Raw genomic sequence first — 20,483 nt, forward strand, 5'->3', positions numbered from 1 at the left:
TATATACCCATATTAGGTTTAGACCTATTATAGATATTTTTTGGAGTGACAAATTGAAAAATAATGAAATTTATTAATTATGTTTGCTATATAAACATAGATAATATAATGATAAAAATGATATCAAATGCACATTGTAAAAAATATATAATACTAACAATAAAAAATAACAAAATAAAATCATAGAAAAATATTTATTTCACTAGTTCAATATTTACTTCTCAACTTTTTCACTTAGCCTACCTTTTGCAAGTCAATCTCAATTTGGGTATTTGCACATTGCAATTGGTGTTGCAGGTTAGCATCCATTATATTTGAGCATGTTTTTTGCATGGTCAATTTAATATTAAAAAAAAAAAAAAAACAATTTGCAGGTGGAGGTTTAACCAAAAGTGCTTTCAACTTTTTGTGCCAAATTTCTTAAATTGGATAATTTTCTTTTCTAATTATTGCATAATTTGAAAATAAAATACATTGCATACATTATTGCAATGTATGTCAATCAGGTCCATTTGGAAATATTCTGGGACAGACTCAATTTCAACATGAAAAGGAGATGAATATATTTCAAAAATTTTGGTTTATTATTTTTTCCAGCTCTAAACTATTGAATTAGCTTTCAAAAGCATCTGCAAGTTTTTTTTTATTTCTTTTGCATATTTGGTATAATTGTTACATGTTGATATCATAAATTTTTTCAACAATAGAAAGTGGTGAGCATTATTAATTTTCAATTTCAATTCAAATAACAACAATTTCTTCTGAAATGCTCTGTTGTGATTAAATGTATTAACTATGAGGTTATCTTTTCCTTGCAATGATATATTTAATTCATTGAGTTGGTTGACAATATCCACTAAAATGCATAAATCTGACAACCACTCATCATGTCTTTATTCTGGCGCATATCTTTTTGTCATTAATTTTTTGTTGTTTTTCATTCATAAACAAATCAATTTCTTCTCTTAACTGATAAAATTGATGTTAATATCATCCACAATTTAACCATCTGACTTAAATAAAGTTCACAATGTCACTGTATTCAGAATCTATTCTTTCAGAAGATCCTTGAATTGTCAATGCGCAAGTGCTGATCAAATGTCGACCATTGATCATTATACAAAAAAGTTTAAGTTGAGTCTTAGAAAATAACCCTTCAGAATGGAAAAGCAACACAATAATAGATACTATAATCATGAAAGCATGGGGGAAAGTATTATAAGGTTAGAAAGAAAACTGAGCAGACTAGTATGTTACCCATGCCTGCCTTGTATTAAATAGGTTGAAATTACTAAAACTTGAAGTATTTTTCATTTGAAGTCATTCATTTGTGGCCATATTCCAATTAATTATTCACTGTGTAATAATTCACTGTTTTTATCACTACTTGCATAACATGATACATTGATGATAAAACTTGGGCTATACAACATAATAATATAATACTTGGGCTATATACATCAATAAACAACATTGTCAAGAGTAAAACATCAAATCTGTGATGTTCCAAGATGTGTGCACATCATGAGAATTGCAGAATATAAAAGTGTGATGAATCTTATGGGCTAAAAAAAATACTTACAGTGGGCTGCATGCAGGCTGCAGATTGGCCACCTGCTCTAGAGGGTCCTGAACTTTAAAAGGTAAATTTCTAGGCAGCGCTATAATTTAGCTAGGATGAAAGTGAAAACATCATTTGATGCCTTTTTTATGCTCTTTCATAATATAATAATTGCTTTTGTTGCAAATCGGATCTTGAACCCTTAAAGGGGTCCCAAAGGTATTTTATATGAATAATGAAAGAGCGTAAAAAAGTATCAAATGATGTTTTGAATTTCATCCTAGCTAAATAATATGGCCCACTGCAAATTTACCATGAAATACCCTGAATTGGAATATATCCTGAATTGTCAACAGCAAAGTTTCAAATTGCAAAATTCAGTGCTATTTTGTTGATGGCATTTGAAAAACCTGAAACAATAGGAAAACAGTTTGAATTAAAAATCAAGTATTTTGTAAGTTAAGTTATAACTTCTTTGTGCAGTTGCAAAAATGAAATACCCTTGGGGCCCCTTTAAGGGCTCAAGATGCAATTTGCAACAGAAGCAATTATTGTATTATGAAAGAGCATAAAAAAAGGCATCAAATGATGTTATCACTTTCATTCTAGCTAAATTATAGTGCCACCTAGAAATTTACCTTTTTAAATCTTTGTGTTTTAGGTAAAATTCTACTTTAGCTACTTTTGGCTATCTTGGAAAGGGGTTATGTTAGGAAAACGAAACTTTCAGGGATAGGTCTACAGGCTAAAATATGCCATGGGAAGATATTTTGAAGTACCTACCTTCACTCCTTCTCCCTTTAGAGGGTCCTAACCTTTGAAGACCTTTAAAAATATGTGTCCTATAAAAGTAAAACCTTGCAAAATAGATCTTCTGCTTAAATAAAGTACAACAAAATTGTTTTCAGCTTCACAACTTTGCTCAATCCAAATTTATAAGGTTTTAAAGATATGCAAATACATTTCCAAAATTTTGAAAAAAAAACATTGATTTGGCTTAAAACTTTACTCAAATATCAGGAATTACATTTTTAGAACTAAAGCCATAGAAAAAGAAACCGATAACTGAAAATTAAGGTAAAATGTTGTTTTGTCAAAATTTCAATAGGTAGGCACCTGTGACGTAGGCAAATTTGGGGAACCTTTAAAGGGAGACCGATTGGAGCTAGGAACTTCGAATTACCTTTCTGGGATATTTTTTAGCCTGTGGACCCATCCCTGAAAGTTTCATTTTCCTAACCTAACCCCTTTCCAAGATAGCCAAAGGGCTGTCAAAAAACCTGTCTCTATTTTCCAGAATGCAGAAGAAAAGTGGCCTTTCCCAAAAAGAGGTCTTTTACCTTAGTTTATTGACTTAGCCTAACCTACCTAGAAGAACCTCTTTTTGGAAATACCAATTATCCTATTTTGGTGTATATATTCTTTCAGTATTTTAGTTTTATTCACATATTAACAGAAAGCTGATCGTCTTCTGAGTCTAAAATGTAACTTTTATTGTTTGATATTTATTCTGTAAATCACAAATATTAAATATAATTTTTTCTTTTCAATTGCTGGTTAAAACAGAGACCACATTTTGAATTTATGATGAAAAATTTTACCAAGTAGACAGGACCTTGTTATTAAACTCACATTGTGTCATGCTGTAGTAAAATAGGGGCACTCTGAAAACCCATCTCTATTTTTCCAGAATGCAGAGAAAAGTGGTCTTTCCCAAAAAGGGATCTTTTACCATAGCTTATATGCAATGCCAAGATTAGAATTTTGGAAGTTACAGTGGTCAAATATGGCTCTGAAGCATGGGCGCTTAAAAAGCAGATGAAGGTTTGCTATATGTTTTCCAGAGAAATTGCCTACAGATTTTTCTAGGTACACAGCTGACTGACTGTATTTCTAACAGTAGGCTGTACAAAAAGTTTGGTTCACTTCTGCTTTCTAGGGCTATAATGAGAGAAAGGAGGAGATAGGTAGGGCACATTTTGCTGATGACAGGGGACAGATTGCCAAAGATTGTCCTTTTTGGCCAACTGTAAAGGGGCTAAATGCAAAAGCAGGTTTCCATGGTTTGGGTGGGAGAATATCATAAAGAAAGATTTAAAAGAAACAGGAACTTCCTGTGAGGGTGTAAAGAGGGAGGGTTTGAATAGATAGGGATGGAGCAGGAGCATGTGTAGCTGCGTTGGCCAGGCAGCTTGATGCTACAGTGAGTTGTTAGCAGTAGTAGTAGTACTGGAGATCCCTCATATATAAGTTCTGTGAATACTTGTGTACATTAATGAGGCTAGTATCAACTGATTGAGACAAAGTCTATGCTGGCTAGGAGATAGTAGTCTGTTAGCATTTAGCCTTTAAGAAATTTCCTCAATTGCTGATGTAAGACTAATTGGTCAATAATTGTTGGCTTCATCTCTATTGCTCCTCCTCCCTTGTGAACAGGTGTGATGTAAGCATCCTTCCAATACTATACCTTAATCGCAGCTTAGAGTGAATTTAAGAATTTTTCATCCTTGTAATGCTCCATGATGACTTCTGTAGGCATTAAGTTCTACAAAACAAAGAAAATAACTGCAAGAAGTTTGCTATTTACAGGAAGTGAGGGACAACTGTTATATCTCCATTATGGCTGGATTAGAGCTGGCTTTGGAGCTTTCCAACAATGATGAGCAGCAACTTTTTTGTCACAATTTGACCTTTGAAAATGATGACCAAAATTTGTTTGCCAGTGTTTCACCAGAGTTTGTTTACCTTTTTAATGCATCTACAAGAGCTTTACATTTATCATGCTTGGCCTTTGATGAATCACTGCAAAACTTAATATCTTCATACAGTTCACACGAACAGTTGATGATCATTGTTTTGATGTCTACACTAGGAACAGAGAAGTGGATAGGTAGCAGGTGCGCTTTTACAGACTGTGAATTTGCAGGGATGTGAAGACTTCACATTTGTTATTTGAATTTCTTGGAATTTATATTTTTGGCTGAGGTATGACTGGATGTATAGCTGTTTGTCTGGTTATGATGGGATACCATATCCAACTATGTTCTGAGCTCAACATTGCCTATCCTACTCTTCAACAAGAAGGCACCTGTCCTCACAATCTAGATGTTGAGCAAAACCATTTTTCATACTGGCAGTCTTTTGTAGCACAAGGTTCTGAATTTCAGTATACACATCAGAAATCAAGCATTTATTAGCAACTTGATGTTCAAGAGCAGACATCTATGTTCTGATACTGTTAATTGGCTTTGAATTCTCATCTTTGAGCATAGTTTCAAGGTTGTTTACAGATGATGGCACAATATCTTGGATAATGGCCTGTCTCTCTGATGTCTCTCTTCATAATGTTCATTGTAGTTTTGAGAATACTCTTGATGCTTGGATTGTGGTTCAAACTGCTTAGAGTTGTAAGAGTGTTTGTAAATCAGACACTATGCAAACTTCAACCCATCAAGAGATTTTTGTGATTAATATATACTCAGGTTCAGTCATATCCATACAGTCAATACATATCCACATTCTACATCCATCACAAAAAATTGCCAAGGAGTCATCATTTAGGTCTGTCTCACACCAAACACTTGTCGCATCCTTTTTTGGGTTTAACACATGCTCTTTTCACACCCTCAGTAGGCTTTGCATCAGTGTTACAAGTCAACTGTTTTGGCAGGATTGTATTGGATGAATACAATCTCTATGCCTCAGCAGGTGTTAGAAGAATAGTGATATTAAAAAGAAAATTAGATATGAGTCTTTTTATCTTTATCTGGATTTCCTTTGACTATCCCATCAAATCAAAAAAAAATTCTTTTTTGCTTGGGATTTGATATTTAATAATAGTAAGATATGATTGAATCATAGTTTTTGATAATAAAGTAAACCAGATCACATTTGAATAAATTAATTCAAGCTTCATTCCTGTGGTAAATTTATCTTTTTTAACAATTCCAACACAATGATTAAGTACATGTATGTGTTTGGTTGCATATAAGCTTAACCTTGTGTAGGTGTGCTGCTTCAATTTTTATTTTCTTTAATTTGTTTGGCATTGTCCTTATTTAGAAGCACATCCTCACAAGCATATCTTTTGTTATGCTGCTTGTTGATTTTTATTTTATTTTATATTTGAAAAAAAAAACTATTGTACCACTTCTACAATTCAGCTTGTTTTTTAAAGTGTATTTTTATAGTAGTTCATTTTTGATTAGTAAACTCTTATATATTTTTTCATAAACCAGATGCCCCATGGTGTGGTCACTGCAAATCCCTTGCACCAGAATATGCTAAAGCTGCACAGAAACTAGCATCTGATGGCTCACCAATCAAACTGGCTAAAGTAGATGCCACTGAAGAACAAGACCTTGCTGAAGAGCATGGTATTCGAGGATATCCAACATTGAAGTTCTTTAGAAATGGAAAACCTTCAGAATATACAGGTTTCTATCATTCTTGCTTTTTTAATGGTGCATCTTGTAAAAAACTTGCCATTTGCTTTAACATTCAGACCCCTTTCAATGGGCATGATAAGGGTGATTTTTGGCAGGACATCATATTAAAACCAACAATTGCTTTAATTTAGGTTTTTCAAAGGATTGTAATTGTATTGAGAATTGAGTTAATATCCCAATTTTTGGAGCAATTCAGTGTGTAATTCACCTTTTTGTTTAAGAAAAAACGCCTCACCTTTTTTTACTTTTTTCAAATAAAGCTGTTGGTTCATAACCAGATGGTCAAATTCATATGGACCAGTTTGAATGCTGCAGAAGTGCTTAATTGAAACATTATTATGAAAAAGGTTTATTGAATAATAAGAGAACAAGTGCTATTTCTTGACTATACCCATTTTTGTTGGTTTGCTTTTATTTATTAGTATTACTCCTTAAAATTCAGTTGGAACAGTTGCATTTGGTGATCAACATGATGTGAATTTGAGCTGAATTTTTTTTTTTTTGTAAGGTATTTTGAAAAGAAAAAGAACTTATTTTGCTTTGAAAAGAAACATCTCTTTTTCCAATGCATCAAAAAAGTTAGGTTAATATCTTTATTCAGGTATGCTCAAATATTTTTTTCATGGGTAATTTTTTTTTTTAATGTAGAAGCATTCTGATAATGATAAGCCAACTATAGAAGAGAATAAGGAATTAATATGAAAGTTTTGTCCTTGATATTTTAGAAAAAGATATACTATGATAGAAATTGGGAATCTACTATTCTTTATCCTTATTTCTATCCTTATACCAACAGGGGAATTTTTAATTTGGGTTTAAGTTTTATTTTCATCATTTGTAAAATCTAATGAGATTTTATACATTACTAATAAATGGAATTATTCTATCAGCTTAATATTCTGATTTTTATTTTTTTCATCTTTATATAGTTAACACCAGACATAAGCCTTTGGGAACAGGCTCTCATATTCTGAAGTGTTTGAACTGATAGAATGTTTTGGTATATCCTTCTGAGGCTGAAGGGCCAATAATTGTATTTCTTTTTATTAAATAAACTGATAGATTTCCTTATTGTAGGGATCTATTAAGTAAATCATTAGATTTAAGAAGTATTGTTGTATTAAAATACCCTTATTGGAATACAAATTATCATATTATCAGATCAAATGAATCAGATGATGGGTCTCTTTAGCAGATCACAAAGCTTTCTAAGGCAGAAAAAAGTATGCAAAAGCGTCCGAAGGTAAATGTTTCTTATACCAGCCTTTCTGAACTCTCAAGATATGTTCCACTATCACAAGTGTCATAAGTTGAATCTAGTTATATTTTTCAATAGGGGGTAGCTGAGACTTGCCCATGACTGGTACAGAAGACGATTCGGAATCTCTAGCTGTTAACCTAATAAACATCATTTATAGATTATAATACCATTGAAAAGATAAGTGCCGCTGGAATCAGAACATTTGTTAGTATTGAAACAACAAGCTGGAATCAGGATTAGAATCTTTGTTGAGTAAACCATCATCTAATGGCATTGAAAATTATTTAATCTGAGTTTTGCAATTATAACATGACAACCTTTTGTACTCGTGACTTCCTTAACTTCTTTCATCAACGTTCTTAACGTGTTGTCTTTGATGACTTCATTTCAAATAACAATTCAAAAGACAAATATCCCAGCAAACCTTATAAAGAGCTTCAGACTGATTCGAAAAAAAAGAGTTGTTGGCTGTGGGCTGATGTGTGGCTTGTGAGTTTCAATGCATCAAAAACGAAAGAACTCTTAATTTCGAAAGCGTAAAATATGAATGCTCACCATGTTTTCTTGTTTAAAGGAGAGTCAGTTCACTATGCCTTTTTCTCATAAAATCTCACATGGGCTGAACACCTAAGCAAAGTGAGATCCTCCTGCTCCAGGAGGCTAGGAGCAATCCTAAAATGCAAAAGCCTCCTACCTGACGATTTCGCTTTGACACAACGTAATGCATTCGGACCATTCATTGAGTGTACACGTCCTCTTTGCTAGTGCTCCAGCTAGACACACTATTCAACATGTCCAGCTAGGCTCCTATTCAACGTGTCCAAAATCGAGCAGTCTGCACGACATCTTCCAGTAACTCGATGCCATACCCCTGCAGTCAATCCAGGATCTTTTTGACGTGACATGTATGCTGGTGTTTTACAAATGCTTGTATTGTCCTTCATCAGAGGAGTTGTTAAAACTCGTTCAAGGCAGAGCAGAGCTTTTGCAATCAACTTGCCAAAGTACAGCTGGTCGGACTACCTTGTGCAGGGTACACCCCACCAGGAATACTTGAAAACGAGTTATGCCCAATGATCCGTCACTACGTTGAATGCCCTCCCAGTGGAGGTAATCCTGGAAATCTTTCCCTTCTGGTGTTCAAGAGAAGGTATAACAAATTCCTCGAAAATAAAGTGAGATAATAGCCAGGATTAGCAGCAAATCATCACTTGTGATGGAGCCGTGAAGCTTGCGGAGTTTTGGCACTGATTATTTACTGGAGATGAGAATAAAACGCCATTGTGTGTTTCTAATAAAAATACAGTCAAAACAATTGAAAGCAAAGCGGTAATCAGCTCATAAAAAGAAAAACTTTTGTCAGCTGAGAAAGTGATGAGAGTTATTTTTTGGGATATTCGTTGAGTTACCTTAATTACCTTAATTCTCACTCCGGAGCGAAACAAGGTCTGCAGCTGCAAAGAGGGAAATAAAGGAACATACCACACATCATTACTCTTTTAGCTGAAGACTGAATCAACGGGAATTCAGCTTACAGGCAGAAACAAATTCTGGTTCACCAAGGCATTGAACCATCTCACACCTCTGTAGTTATCATTGCGAAAACCCCTAAATTACCGCCTGAACTGCTTGAACACCCTTTTTACTCATCAGATGTATTCCCAACCAAGTTTTCTTATTTCCTGATCGAAAAATTGCGCTTGGCGGGCAGATATTCTCACCTAACGAGGGGTCATTCTTTTCTTAAACAATCTTTGCAGAGAAAGTCAATAAGTACTATTTGGCCAGGTTTTATCCCCCCCACCCCTTGCCCTCTTGCCAAATGTGTATGGGCATGTATGTATACACATATTTTTATTTTAATATATATACGTAACTCGAAGAAGAATCACGGTCTGTGAATTTCAAGTTAGCGAGAGTCAACAGTATATATATATATATATATATATATATATATATATATATATATATATATATATATATATATATATATATATATATATATATATATATATATATATATATATATATATATATATATATATATATATATATATATCTATATATATATGATATATATATATATATATATATATATATATATATATATATATATATATATATATATATATATATATATTATAAGTCAGGAAATACCAATAAATGAAAAAACCACCTGAAGCAAAGTAGCTAAACTAAAAGAAGCAAAATAGAGGCCAATTCAAGTTAGAAAAGGTAAATCTTCCAGCTACCTAAATGTTTAATCATTTGGTCATAAAGAACTCCTTTACATTGTAGCTATTAACAAAACCAACAACTATTGAAGTTACTGCATTCACAGGAATTAACCCACTGAGATAGATCTGAAGTACTGTCCCTTGTGTTTTTACTTTGTGTAAACAAAATATAAATAGAACAGTTTGTCACCTATGGTTTTATTTAGCTCTTTGAACTAAAATTGATTTGTTTTCTCTTTTTTTCAATGTTAGACTACAAATAAATGTTGTGATTTTTTTATTATTATTATTAATGTAAGCGCTTGTTTTTTTTTCATATTCTCCCATCCTTCATATGTTTTATAGCAACTCAGTAAATTAATTGATAAATAAATATTGCTGCCTAGAAATTAACTCCAGTTTTTCTGCATTCATTATACTTCCAAATTCGACCTTGTTCATATTTTGATTGTAAAACACGGATTGTTTTCTAATTGAATATCCTTTTAAGGTGGCAGAACATCTGAGGAAATTGTTAATTGGCTGTTAAAGAAGACTGGACCACCTGCTGTTGATCTGAAAAATGGAGACCAATCAAAATCATTCATTGAAGATAATGAAGTAGCTGTCATTGGTTTCTTCAAGGTAAGTTTGGTATCTTTTTGAGCCCTTGCTTTGTATATGTCAAAAGGCTGAAACAAGAATAAGATTCGTGTAAATTTACCTACAAACAATGGTAAGGGGGCAGCTGTCTTTCTACTTGGTGGGGGTTAATGCAAATGAGAAAAGGTTTACATAATGGTAGCACCTTGCCTAGGCCAAATCAGGGGTTGTTTCTTTAGCAGAGGGGGGGGGGTCAGAATAACAAAAAATGTCGTGAAAGTTCTGGATTTGAGTAGAAATATTTATGGGATTCGATACCTTAAAGGATCACCCTGTCTTGTTAATTATAAAATTTTTAGTTTGTGTGGCCAAACGATGTAGAGTTGATTGGGTGGTCTTGCTGTAACTTTTAGAGCTTGGATAAGAAATCCAAATAAACGATGGAAAACTAATAACCTACTCTTACTTTCCCAGAAGTATTAGAAAAACCGTTTAACTTTTCCAGTTTTGTGCTGGAGACGGAGATATTCAGTTTTAGTGAACCTTACATTATAAGAAAGTGTAAATTTTTTTTTTTTTTTTTTTTTTTCGTTTAAATGAAGAATTGCCTTTTTAAGGTTCAGGAATGGACAGTTCTTAATAAATGCTCTATCATCCATGCTAAGAAACCGCTAAAATCAACGCAAAAAAGGTCATTAGGGGAATTTGGTCGCTTTGTGAGTTCCTGTGTAGCTACCCACTTAGATTGAAAACCTTGGCGATACAGGGGACGAAAATTTTCGTTGTAAAGTTTCAATCGAATGTTTATAGTCAAATCATGGATTCCCATTAGCTCTCGGCTGTGGATTGTCCCCTGTGAGAACTTGCTAATGGGCCCTTTTCTTTGAGACAGCAGCCGATGCTGATTCTTGCAAAATGAGCTGAAGGCAAGGCCGCGTTTTTTAAGTTTTTTAACTCTCTTTATAGCTTCATTTTTGAAGATGAAACTGGGATGTTCATGTGGCACCTTTGATCGGGTAGTTAGAAGCTCCTTTGATTTCGATGCATTGAAGTTGATCATCCATGCCTCAGACCACTTTTCAATTTTTAAAAGATCTATCTGTAGGGAAAGGGAGGCTTGTGTTGGGTCTTCGTGTTTAGGGACGGCTGAGTGTGTCGCGGTATCGTCGGCAAAGAGATGCAGAGGGTTTGCGAGGTTGTCTCCCGTGTCATTTATGTAGATAAGGAAAGGCGTGGGTTGCAAGACCCTGCACTGGAGTACCCCTGGTTTCACTCAATAATCGCGGGAAATAAACCCGTCCAGAACAACCCGCAGTGAACGATCGGAAAAAAAACTCTCAATCACTTTTAACAGACATCCACGAACACCATACCCATAGAGTTTCTTTAGCAGGCCACGGTGCCATACTCTGTCAAAAGCTTTCGCAGTGTCGAAGGATAGTAGCCTGATGTCGTATCCCATTGCCAGTAGTTCTATCCACTCCTGATACTGGGCCACTAGGCAGTCTAATGTTGAGCGTTTCCGGCGGAATCCATATTGGCGATCGCCTAGAAGATCTGATTCCAGGCGCTGAAGAAGTTTTTTACTGAAGACGCTCTCGTAAACTTTTCCAGCCCAGGAGAGAGGGCTAACAGACTAGTTGAAGCACACGCTCGCTGGATCCCCTTCTGGCTTTAGAGTAGGTATAACATGGGCAGACTTCCATGTTCGTGGGAAGGTTCCAGAGGAAAAGCACAGCCGGAAAAGCAGTGACAAGGGTCCAGCTAGTTCGGCACTGCAGGATTTGAGAACAACATTTGGTATGTTGTCAGGACCCGTGGCTTTGGTCACATCCAGATGTTGCAGAATGCGAAGGATCTTGGGAGCAGAAAAATTCACGCGTTCCAGGACAGTGTCGGTTCGGTCGGAGAATTTTGGCACTTCTCTACCGTCATCGCCTAGATTCGAGAATTCGGCAAAAGCCTTAGCAAGAGCTTCAGCCTTTGCCTGTGGGGATCTTGTACCACTGTCCCGTTACTCTGGAGAGAAGGAATTGCGGTCCCCTTGGACGACGATAAAGCCTCCGTGACAATTTTACACTAACTCTTTGCCAAGGCAAGTTGAAGTTGGGTGGAGAATTCCTCCTTATACTGAACCCGGGATTACCAAATCACTCGAACTGCATCTTTGCGAGCATTTATGAATGCAATTCTGTCCTCTTCGCTCTTCAAAAATAGCCATCGCTTGTGTGCCTTTTGCTTCGCTCGGATTGTCTTCTTACACTGGGCGTTGAACCAAGATTTGTCCTTACTCGACACCTGGATCCACTTTGAAGGGATATGCTTTTCGACAGAGTCAACTATGGCCTGCTGGTACTTATCTGCAGCTTTCTCTGGGCCTTCCAGGAGGAAGGCTCTCCACTGCTGAGAAAAAAGAGTGTTTCTCAAACCGTCTCAATCACCTCTTTTGTATAGCCAGATTGTTCGTTCATGCTTTACTGGAGGCGGAATACGTAGGTTTCCACGTGCAACGACGGCAACGTGGTCACTGGTGAAAGCATGAGCGTCTACCTTAAAGGAATCAGGGTGATCTGTAAGGAAGAGGTCAAGACGAGATGATCCGTTTGGGCCGTGATGCGTGTCGAAATCGACAAGTTGTTCCAGCCCGTAAGAGAGAGATAGATCATAGAAGTCCGAGCCTTCCCAATCAGTATTTTGCTGCGAAGCCACACGCTATGATGGACGTTGAAGTCTCTATGAAGGATAATGGCAGACTTAGCGTTCTTGCGCCGAATATATTCAAGGGAGGTTTCAAGGTAGTTGGTAATCTGGTAAGCTGGAGAGTTATACACGGTACCAGCAATCACAGATTTATTTGTGAGGGTCACTCTGACACACAGAGCTTCTTCGCCTGCTGAATCTGGTATGTTCAGGCATGAATAAGGTATATTGCTCTGTATATAAACAGTGACACCTCCTCCTCCTTATTTAGCGCCGTCAGTACGTTCTCGATCCCGCCTGAGGAGCGTGTATCCCTGTATGGCAACTTCACTGCTCTGAATTTCTTGGTTTAGATTGGTCTCAGTGATGCACATGATAGATGGCTTGACCGAGTTCACTAAATGTAGGAATTGGTCAAACTTAGATCTGAGACCTCGTACATTGCAGTGGGCTACCGTAAACAGGTCCGTTTGGATGGTCGGTGGACGTGCTACACGTCGTCGTCGAAATGGCTGTTTGGTCCGAGGCTTTTTGTTGTTAATCATAACCAGGTAAAAGAAGCTTTGCCGGGTGGTTAGCCCAACAAAGCCCATAAATCCATTGCCTTGCATCATTAGACGGGGAACGGTGCCACCTGCCACGCACCTCATTACGGTCTTACCATCTTCAACATGGAGGTGGTACCCCATAATGGGTTAGGATTCGGCACAAGTGCCTCCCACCCAGGATTAGCTGATTAGTAGCGGTTTTGGGCCTCATAATCTGGAGGGGGGCATAGTACCTTAAAAGCAGTGTAAAATATAAAATAAATTTAACGTCAGATGTCAGAAACACTGGGGTGGGGGGGCTCCTCTCCCCCGCCTAAGCCTATAACTTTCACTGGATATTATGTTTGATTGTTGTGAAACTTAAGATTGTTACTCTTTGGTTCAGTTTAGCTGTTATGTTACTATGCGTCTTTGCTTTTTTATGATTAGTTACAGGATTTGTCTTACTTAGTATATTTGGTCTTTGGGTTACTCTATTTTTTTTATTAGTTAAAAAATAAAAATACTTTTTGTTAAAGTAAAATAAATAAGAACCAAACTAAATAAACTAGCAAATAAATTATAATTACGAAGTTAATACTTTAATAAGAAGCATTAATACCTAATTAAAATAGTTATTTAACATCTATAGTTAGCAAAATATATTCATCTTATATGTTGTATAGGGTAGTCATGGCTGTACCCAGAGGGGGGGGGGCTAGGGAGGTTTGAACCCCTCCCGAAATGTTTTTTGACTCGTAAAAACGTAACAAAAATAGATATAAACAAATTTTGTATGCGTTTTTTTTTTAGTTTTTTCTCGTGTAAATCCACGCTCCCCCCCCCCCCCCGAAAAAAATCTTTGAGTAAAACCCTCTCCCAAAAAAAAATCTTGGGTACGGCCGTGAGGGTGGTGTGTTGTTTTTCAGAGATATGAAGTTTAGTTTTTTGTTGGCCAAGAATAATTCTTATTGCTTTTGGAAAGACCAAAGTTCTAAAAGTCTTGTCTTTAAAACATATTCTAGAAGGGGAGGTTAAATCCGAAGACAAACGCAGGGGAAGGGGAATTGGGCTTGGACTCCTCCCGAAATCCTCACATTTAAGGGCATTTGTTATTCCAATTATGGGAGGGAGGGGGTAAAGCATAGCATATATTAAATACGTAACCTAAACAAACCTATTTTAACCTAACCAAACCATGTACAAATCTAATGATGAAAATAAAATACTTTTTTAGCAAAATTGTGAAAACTACAACTTGGAAATATGCTCCCAGAACGCAGAAATGTCCTCAAGAATCGCTTTAAAATGAACTCGGCCTTCTGCCTTTACTGCCGCCCGCCATATGTACTCTATTAAGTATGAATATAAATGATGGTGGCATGTACCTCAGTGCCATTTGTTCTTCCACTTTGTGGAACCCCACATTCTTTCTACTTTTTGAATAGAGGCGCCATTTTCTGGGTCGACAAAATTATTTTTGTGGTTCACTTTCAAATGAACGAAACCTGCTTGTTCCAGCTCAGTCGTGTTGTAGACCTTCCAACAATCTGAAACTATTCTTGAACATCTATGGTGAGACACTATATTCTATCATTAGTGAAAGCAAACTAACTGGTGTCCTAAAGAATCGCATTAATAATGAACTAAAATGAACTAGGTCAAGAATCGCGTTAATAATGCACTTTTCTTTGTCTTTGAAGCGGTCAGCCGATGCCGAAGCTCTCAATTTAATAATTCACAAACCTTCACAATTTTGCTAATTATGTGTTCTGTTTTCATAATATTTTATTGTCACTAAACTTCACTTCTCGAGTGTGTTCTATATAATAGACAAGTACCCAATTATTATAATTTTTTGTAATTCTTGCCCCCCCCCCTTCATTCCCTCCAAAAAATTTCTTGCGTATGTGCTGGGTCAGTTTTTAACCAAGTTTATTCAGAATAAAGAATTCTGTTTGTAGTTGTTAGCCAATTGGCCATTTATAATTATAAAATGTCTATTACATATATTTTTGTTTTTCATCATATTTATTTTGGTACATTCCCTATTTTGTTTTTAATTTTTTTTTTTTTTTTATTAAGAAATATTCATGATTTCCAATGAGTAGTTCAGCTAAAAGATTTTCTCGGTGTACAAGGAACGAAAATAATGACATAATTTTTAAATTTTGTATCAAATAAGAAAAGCGAACTGTGTAAATGAAGAATAATTGTATCCAAGGATTTAATTTAGATTTCCGTGACTTTCCATGAATTTTTCGAAAATTTATTGAGTAGCTTAAAAAGAAAAAAACAACAACAAAACAATGAGCTATTTAGTTCTGCTTGAAGTTTTGAGGTCATAAAATGATACGTTTAATTTCATTAGAATTTGTTGGGAATATGGTTTAACTCTATGGCGGCTCTTCGACAATTAATTGGGTAGCAGAAGAAAAAGGAAAACAATGAGCTGTTTAATTCGGTATACTGTGAGATGCATTAGACTTGATTTTTTTTTTCAACTTTCTGTTTCCTAGGCTCGAAATGGTTTTACAGGGTTTAGGATGGGAATGGGGTTTAAATTTGCTCAGTTACATTTTGGTATTAGAGTAATAATAAAACACCTAACCAAGTTTTTGACAGCTACTTTTTGTGGATAGGGCTGTAGCATCAAGAGTTTGAAAAGCACTGTTGTAAAGGGGGCCACTGGTTTTCTAGAATTAGGAAAAAATGTTTTTGGGTCCTCTCTAAAAATCCAAACTACGAAAAGCACCCTAGACGTATTTTGGAATGTTTAAAGGGTGTTTTGTAGCCTGATCTCTGTGTTTTGATCTTTGAACAGTTTTGCTTTACATGGAAACAGTGATTGATGAACCATAAATGAAAACTTTGAAGAAGGTGGAGCTTAGGCATAGAAGAGACGTTTTTCTTGGAACTTGTTTCGATGGAAAATATCATCATCAGTAAAAACAACTCAAATAGCTCTTCTCTAAAAAAAAGTTTTACTGCTATTTTTTCTATTTTTTTAACTTCATGTTTTGATAAATTAAAGTCATGTAATAGTGAAATAACTTTAGTTTTAGTTTAGCTCATAATTTTTATGGGATAGGTCTCTAAAAACAGAAAATTTATGAAAATGCATGCCACTTGTACTTTTACTACCTATTCAATGAAACAAAATGTATTCTTTTTATCATTTCATCACAAAGTATAATTCAAATAAAATAAACAATACAATATAATAAACATTGAAACAAAAATGAAATATGTATTGAATTTCTCACCTTGTCTTTGTATGGATAACAAACTAATTTGCTCCTGAATTCAGAGGTATTTAAAAACAGAAAATTTATGAAAATGCATGCCACTTGTACTTTTACTACCTATTCAATGAAACAAAATGTATTCTTTTTATCATTTCATCACAAAGTATAATTCAAATAAAATAAACAATACAATATAATAAACATTGAAACAAAAATGAAATATGTATTGAATTTCTCACCTTGTCTTTGTATGGATAACAAACTAATTTGCTCCTGAATTCAGAGGTATTTTAACACGTACACAATGGTGGCTTCAGATTAGAGGCCTTTTCAGTACAGCAGGCAGCAGACGCTTTATATGCATCCTGATTTGTATTCTGTTTTTAGGATCAATCCTCAGAAAAGGCCAAAACATTCCTCTCTGTAGCGGCTGGTTTGGATGATGTCAAGTTTGGTATTACGTCGGATGAAGAAGTATACGCAGATCATGACGTTAGTGATGATGCTATTGTCCTCTTCAAAAAGGTAATTTTTTTAAAAGTTTGTTAAAGATATGGCTAAAGTTCAATTGTTTCCAATATTTTTTTAAATCAATTGTTTTTCTGTGCTTTTTTCAAAAGCAATGAATCTGCCTTATTTTATTGTTTATTTTGTATTATTATTATTATACTGCTTATTTCTTTGTTTGGTACATAATACATAAAAGCACACAAATCCACCCCTCAGTACTATCACTTCTACTACTACTACTAACAAGTCATTACACCACTAACCCATCTGAGGCCAACATATCTTCGCACCCTTCTTCTCCACTCTGTTCAAAACGTCACTCTACTCCCTTGCATAGAGTTCTCACTTCCTTTAAATCTTTCATTGTCACCTTAGTAAAGACTTGATGTTTTTCATTTTGTTCCCTTTGGATTGCCAAAAATCTCTTATCAATAAAACATGGCCTAGCCACTTTCTCTTTATTTTACTATAGCCCTAGACATGAGACGAGCCACATTTTTCGTAAAGCTTATTATTTGACATAGAGTCGCTCAACTACACTTAGACAATTTCTCTGAAAAAGATTTAAAATATCTACCTGGACTTTTAATTGCACGTTTCAGTATCATTCTGAACAATTGCGATTACTGTGGCTTCTAATATCTTAATATTGGTTCTAAGACTTATCTTCCTATTCTTCCGAAACATCGTCAGTTTAGAAAAAACATCCTGCACTGCGCCGTAGCTTATTCTACATTTTGCATCTTCGTTGCATCCACATTCTTATTTATAATAATATCCAAGTACTTGAAGTCGCCATTGTGGAATTAATTTTCGGTTTTTTGTCAGTAGGTTATGAAAACGTGTTATTTTATATGCAATTTTTTTTTTCTGGAGATGGGAGGGCTCAAGCCTCTTCCTGAAATTAATTTTTGTAAGTTAGAATGAAAATAATTGTCAAGAAGAATCATCAACGAATTGTCAATGAAAGGAAACCTTAATGTATTCATTGTCTATTTCTGGCAAGGTCAAGCTATCAGTTGCATAACTAAGCCCTTTTCCTCTTCGAATGACTTTTTACAGCTGTGGAAGTAGTGAGCTGGCTGCAAAAAAACGGTTGAAATTTAGTCGTGAATTTAGGGTACAAAAGAGGCTTTTTGTGTGTTGCCCTCCTTCAGGAAGAGGGCAAGATTAAATAAAGGCCCTCCTCAAAGATTAAATACAATCCTGTTTGAAATTTGGGAATTTGTCTACTTAATAGGAAAGTTTATGTAATGGAGGGAAATGTCTTTTTTTTGTTATCGCTTTTCATAGATTCTAATAAGTGATTTTTTACGTGGAACAATTATCTTCTCATCCATAAGTACTTGCAGTACATATTACTTTCCTATGTTCTCTAAGCTGGCATATGTTAAGTGGTTTTGCGGATTTGAGTAAAGGAAAATACCGATTTATATATTAAGACCATAAAATTTTCTGGTAAATCAAGTACATCGCAAAGGGGTGTCGATGAGACTACTGTGATGCAACTAAGCATAAAAGAACATGAAATGAAAATGCAAGATTATTGTTTTAGCCAAAGGAGGTCTTTGGGTCTTTGTAAAAAATAGAGGTTTCTATTCATTTTTATGAAGTGCTGTAAATATTTTACCGTGTACAGGACACAGGTACTGTAAAAATAGGGGGGAAGGTTTAGTTTATCAACTTAATCTAATAATAATAATAAAAAATTATTTGTTCCCTTTGGCATATGTCATTCAAAGAAGAAATTGCTTTTGTTTGAAAAAATTGAGTCGCAAATTAAAAAAATTAATTGTGGCTTTTGGTGCTATGGGATGGGCAGATTTCAATGGAAGAACTCAAAATATTTCCCATTGTTTAAGTTCCAAAAATCCATACGGTAAAGAAAACTTTCTTTTCCAAGATATTTTACTGAATTCCCATGAATCACAAGCTCGTCGCCAACGTTTAACTTCTTTTACCAAGGACGATAATTTTTAAACCGAGTCTTCCACAAAGGTTGATTTTCTAAAGCTGAGGTTATACTCGTTGATCGACTACTACTTATCAGTTTTTGCCATGTCTACTGACAGTATTTCCAGCAGTCCTTGTTCAGATATACCAGAAACAATAAAAGGAGGATATTCACAGATAATAATAGCACTTTAGTTTAGAAGCCTCAGTAACATTGTCGAATATTTTGCCAGTAGTACTGAAAGCGTTAGAAAGCGCCTCAGGTATGCAATCATTATACATTGCAAAACAAGGAGGCTCCTATGGAGCTCTGCATGAAACCATCAATCTTTAGAAATAAACAGCTATTAGACGAGTGAGGCATCTAAAATTTACAAACTTCCTTTCACGCTCTAATTATCAAGCTTATTCAGCAAAGTTCAATGAAGCCTATATCAGTATCTTCAAATGTTTGGAAACGCCATAGGTAACTCAGTTTTACTGTTTAAACCATTATTTATCCAAGTTTTCAAAGATTCCGTTGTTTGTTCAGTTCAGAGCTTAAAAAAAGGATAAAAATGTTTCCAATAACAGTTGGCTGTTGGCAGATTATATTCGTTTTTTTTGTATTTATACAATCATTTCTCCTCCTTCAAAACTTAATCCAAGATTGGACGTTTTTTCTTTCAATTTTGGGAAAGACAGATTTGACCCTATTCTTTGTAGTCGTATGTATAGAGCCTGTTCCTGCGTAAAATTTTAAGTTGGTAGAACTATTTAACAGCTGGGAGAAGGGCTACACGAACATCAACTTTTAACAGACATTCCCGAAGTTCAAAAGTAAAAATAGCAATGTTGATTCTACTAGCCCTTTAAGGTTTTGAATTACCCATATCATGTAGTTCTTTCTGCTAAGGCAATCTTAGTTCATATAGCAAATTATTTACCACAATCTTTTAGTGAAGGAAATGAAAAAAAAGTGCATGCATAAAGTCCTCGTTTTAAACAGAGATACCTGACATGTATGCATAAACCGTATTTATGACAATTTAATTCAAAGAGATTCAATTTACATTCCTTCTCTTTTCAAAAAATAAAAACAATTAATCGTCTTAATGCAATCATTTAGGTAGGCGGGCTGCATTATTCACCAGGGAAAAAGTCCATCACCACTAATTCTTGAGTGATATTTCACCCCTGGTTTGTTCTTGTCAGTCGTATTCTATTGTTCGGGTAGCAAGAAAAGGTTATATTTTTTCCCTTTTGCACTGAGGATGGTTTGGCGGAGGTCTTTGCCGAAATGTCTGTTTGTTTTTTTCGTTTTATTAACTGACTGAAAATAATCTCGCTTGGTTTCTTATTTATTTTTCTTCATTCTTTGCTTTTTATATTATGTCCTGTATAGCCAGTTTGGTATCAGAATGTAACATGAATTTTCATCAACTAGCTTGGCTTCTCAAGTCTTTTCGACTCAAAA

At 35.0% G+C, this 20,483-nt stretch overlaps 1 protein-coding gene across 3 annotated transcripts in view; it reads left to right on the top strand.

The window, feature by feature from the left end:
• LOC148940122 (protein disulfide-isomerase-like) overlaps nucleotides 1-20,483 on the top strand; it is a 281,993-nt gene that overhangs the window by 243,404 nt on the left and 18,106 nt on the right. For all 3 annotated transcript variants that reach the window (XM_089106293.1, XM_089106292.1, XM_089106294.1), the window contains exons 2-4: nucleotides 5,800-5,997; nucleotides 9,998-10,131; nucleotides 16,952-17,089. In XM_089106293.1, coding sequence (XP_088962419.1) covers nucleotides 5,800-5,997; nucleotides 9,998-10,131; nucleotides 16,952-17,089 — 470 coding nt within the window. The remainder of the gene's footprint in view (nucleotides 1-5,799; nucleotides 5,998-9,997; nucleotides 10,132-16,951; nucleotides 17,090-20,483) is intronic.

The sequence above is a fragment of the Artemia sp. Qi Xiang Cuo genome, chromosome 20 (genome assembly GCF_049724085.1).
Source record: "Artemia sp. Qi Xiang Cuo chromosome 20, ASM4972408v1, whole genome shotgun sequence".
NCBI lineage: Eukaryota > Metazoa > Arthropoda > Branchiopoda > Anostraca > Artemiidae > Artemia > Artemia sp. Qi Xiang Cuo.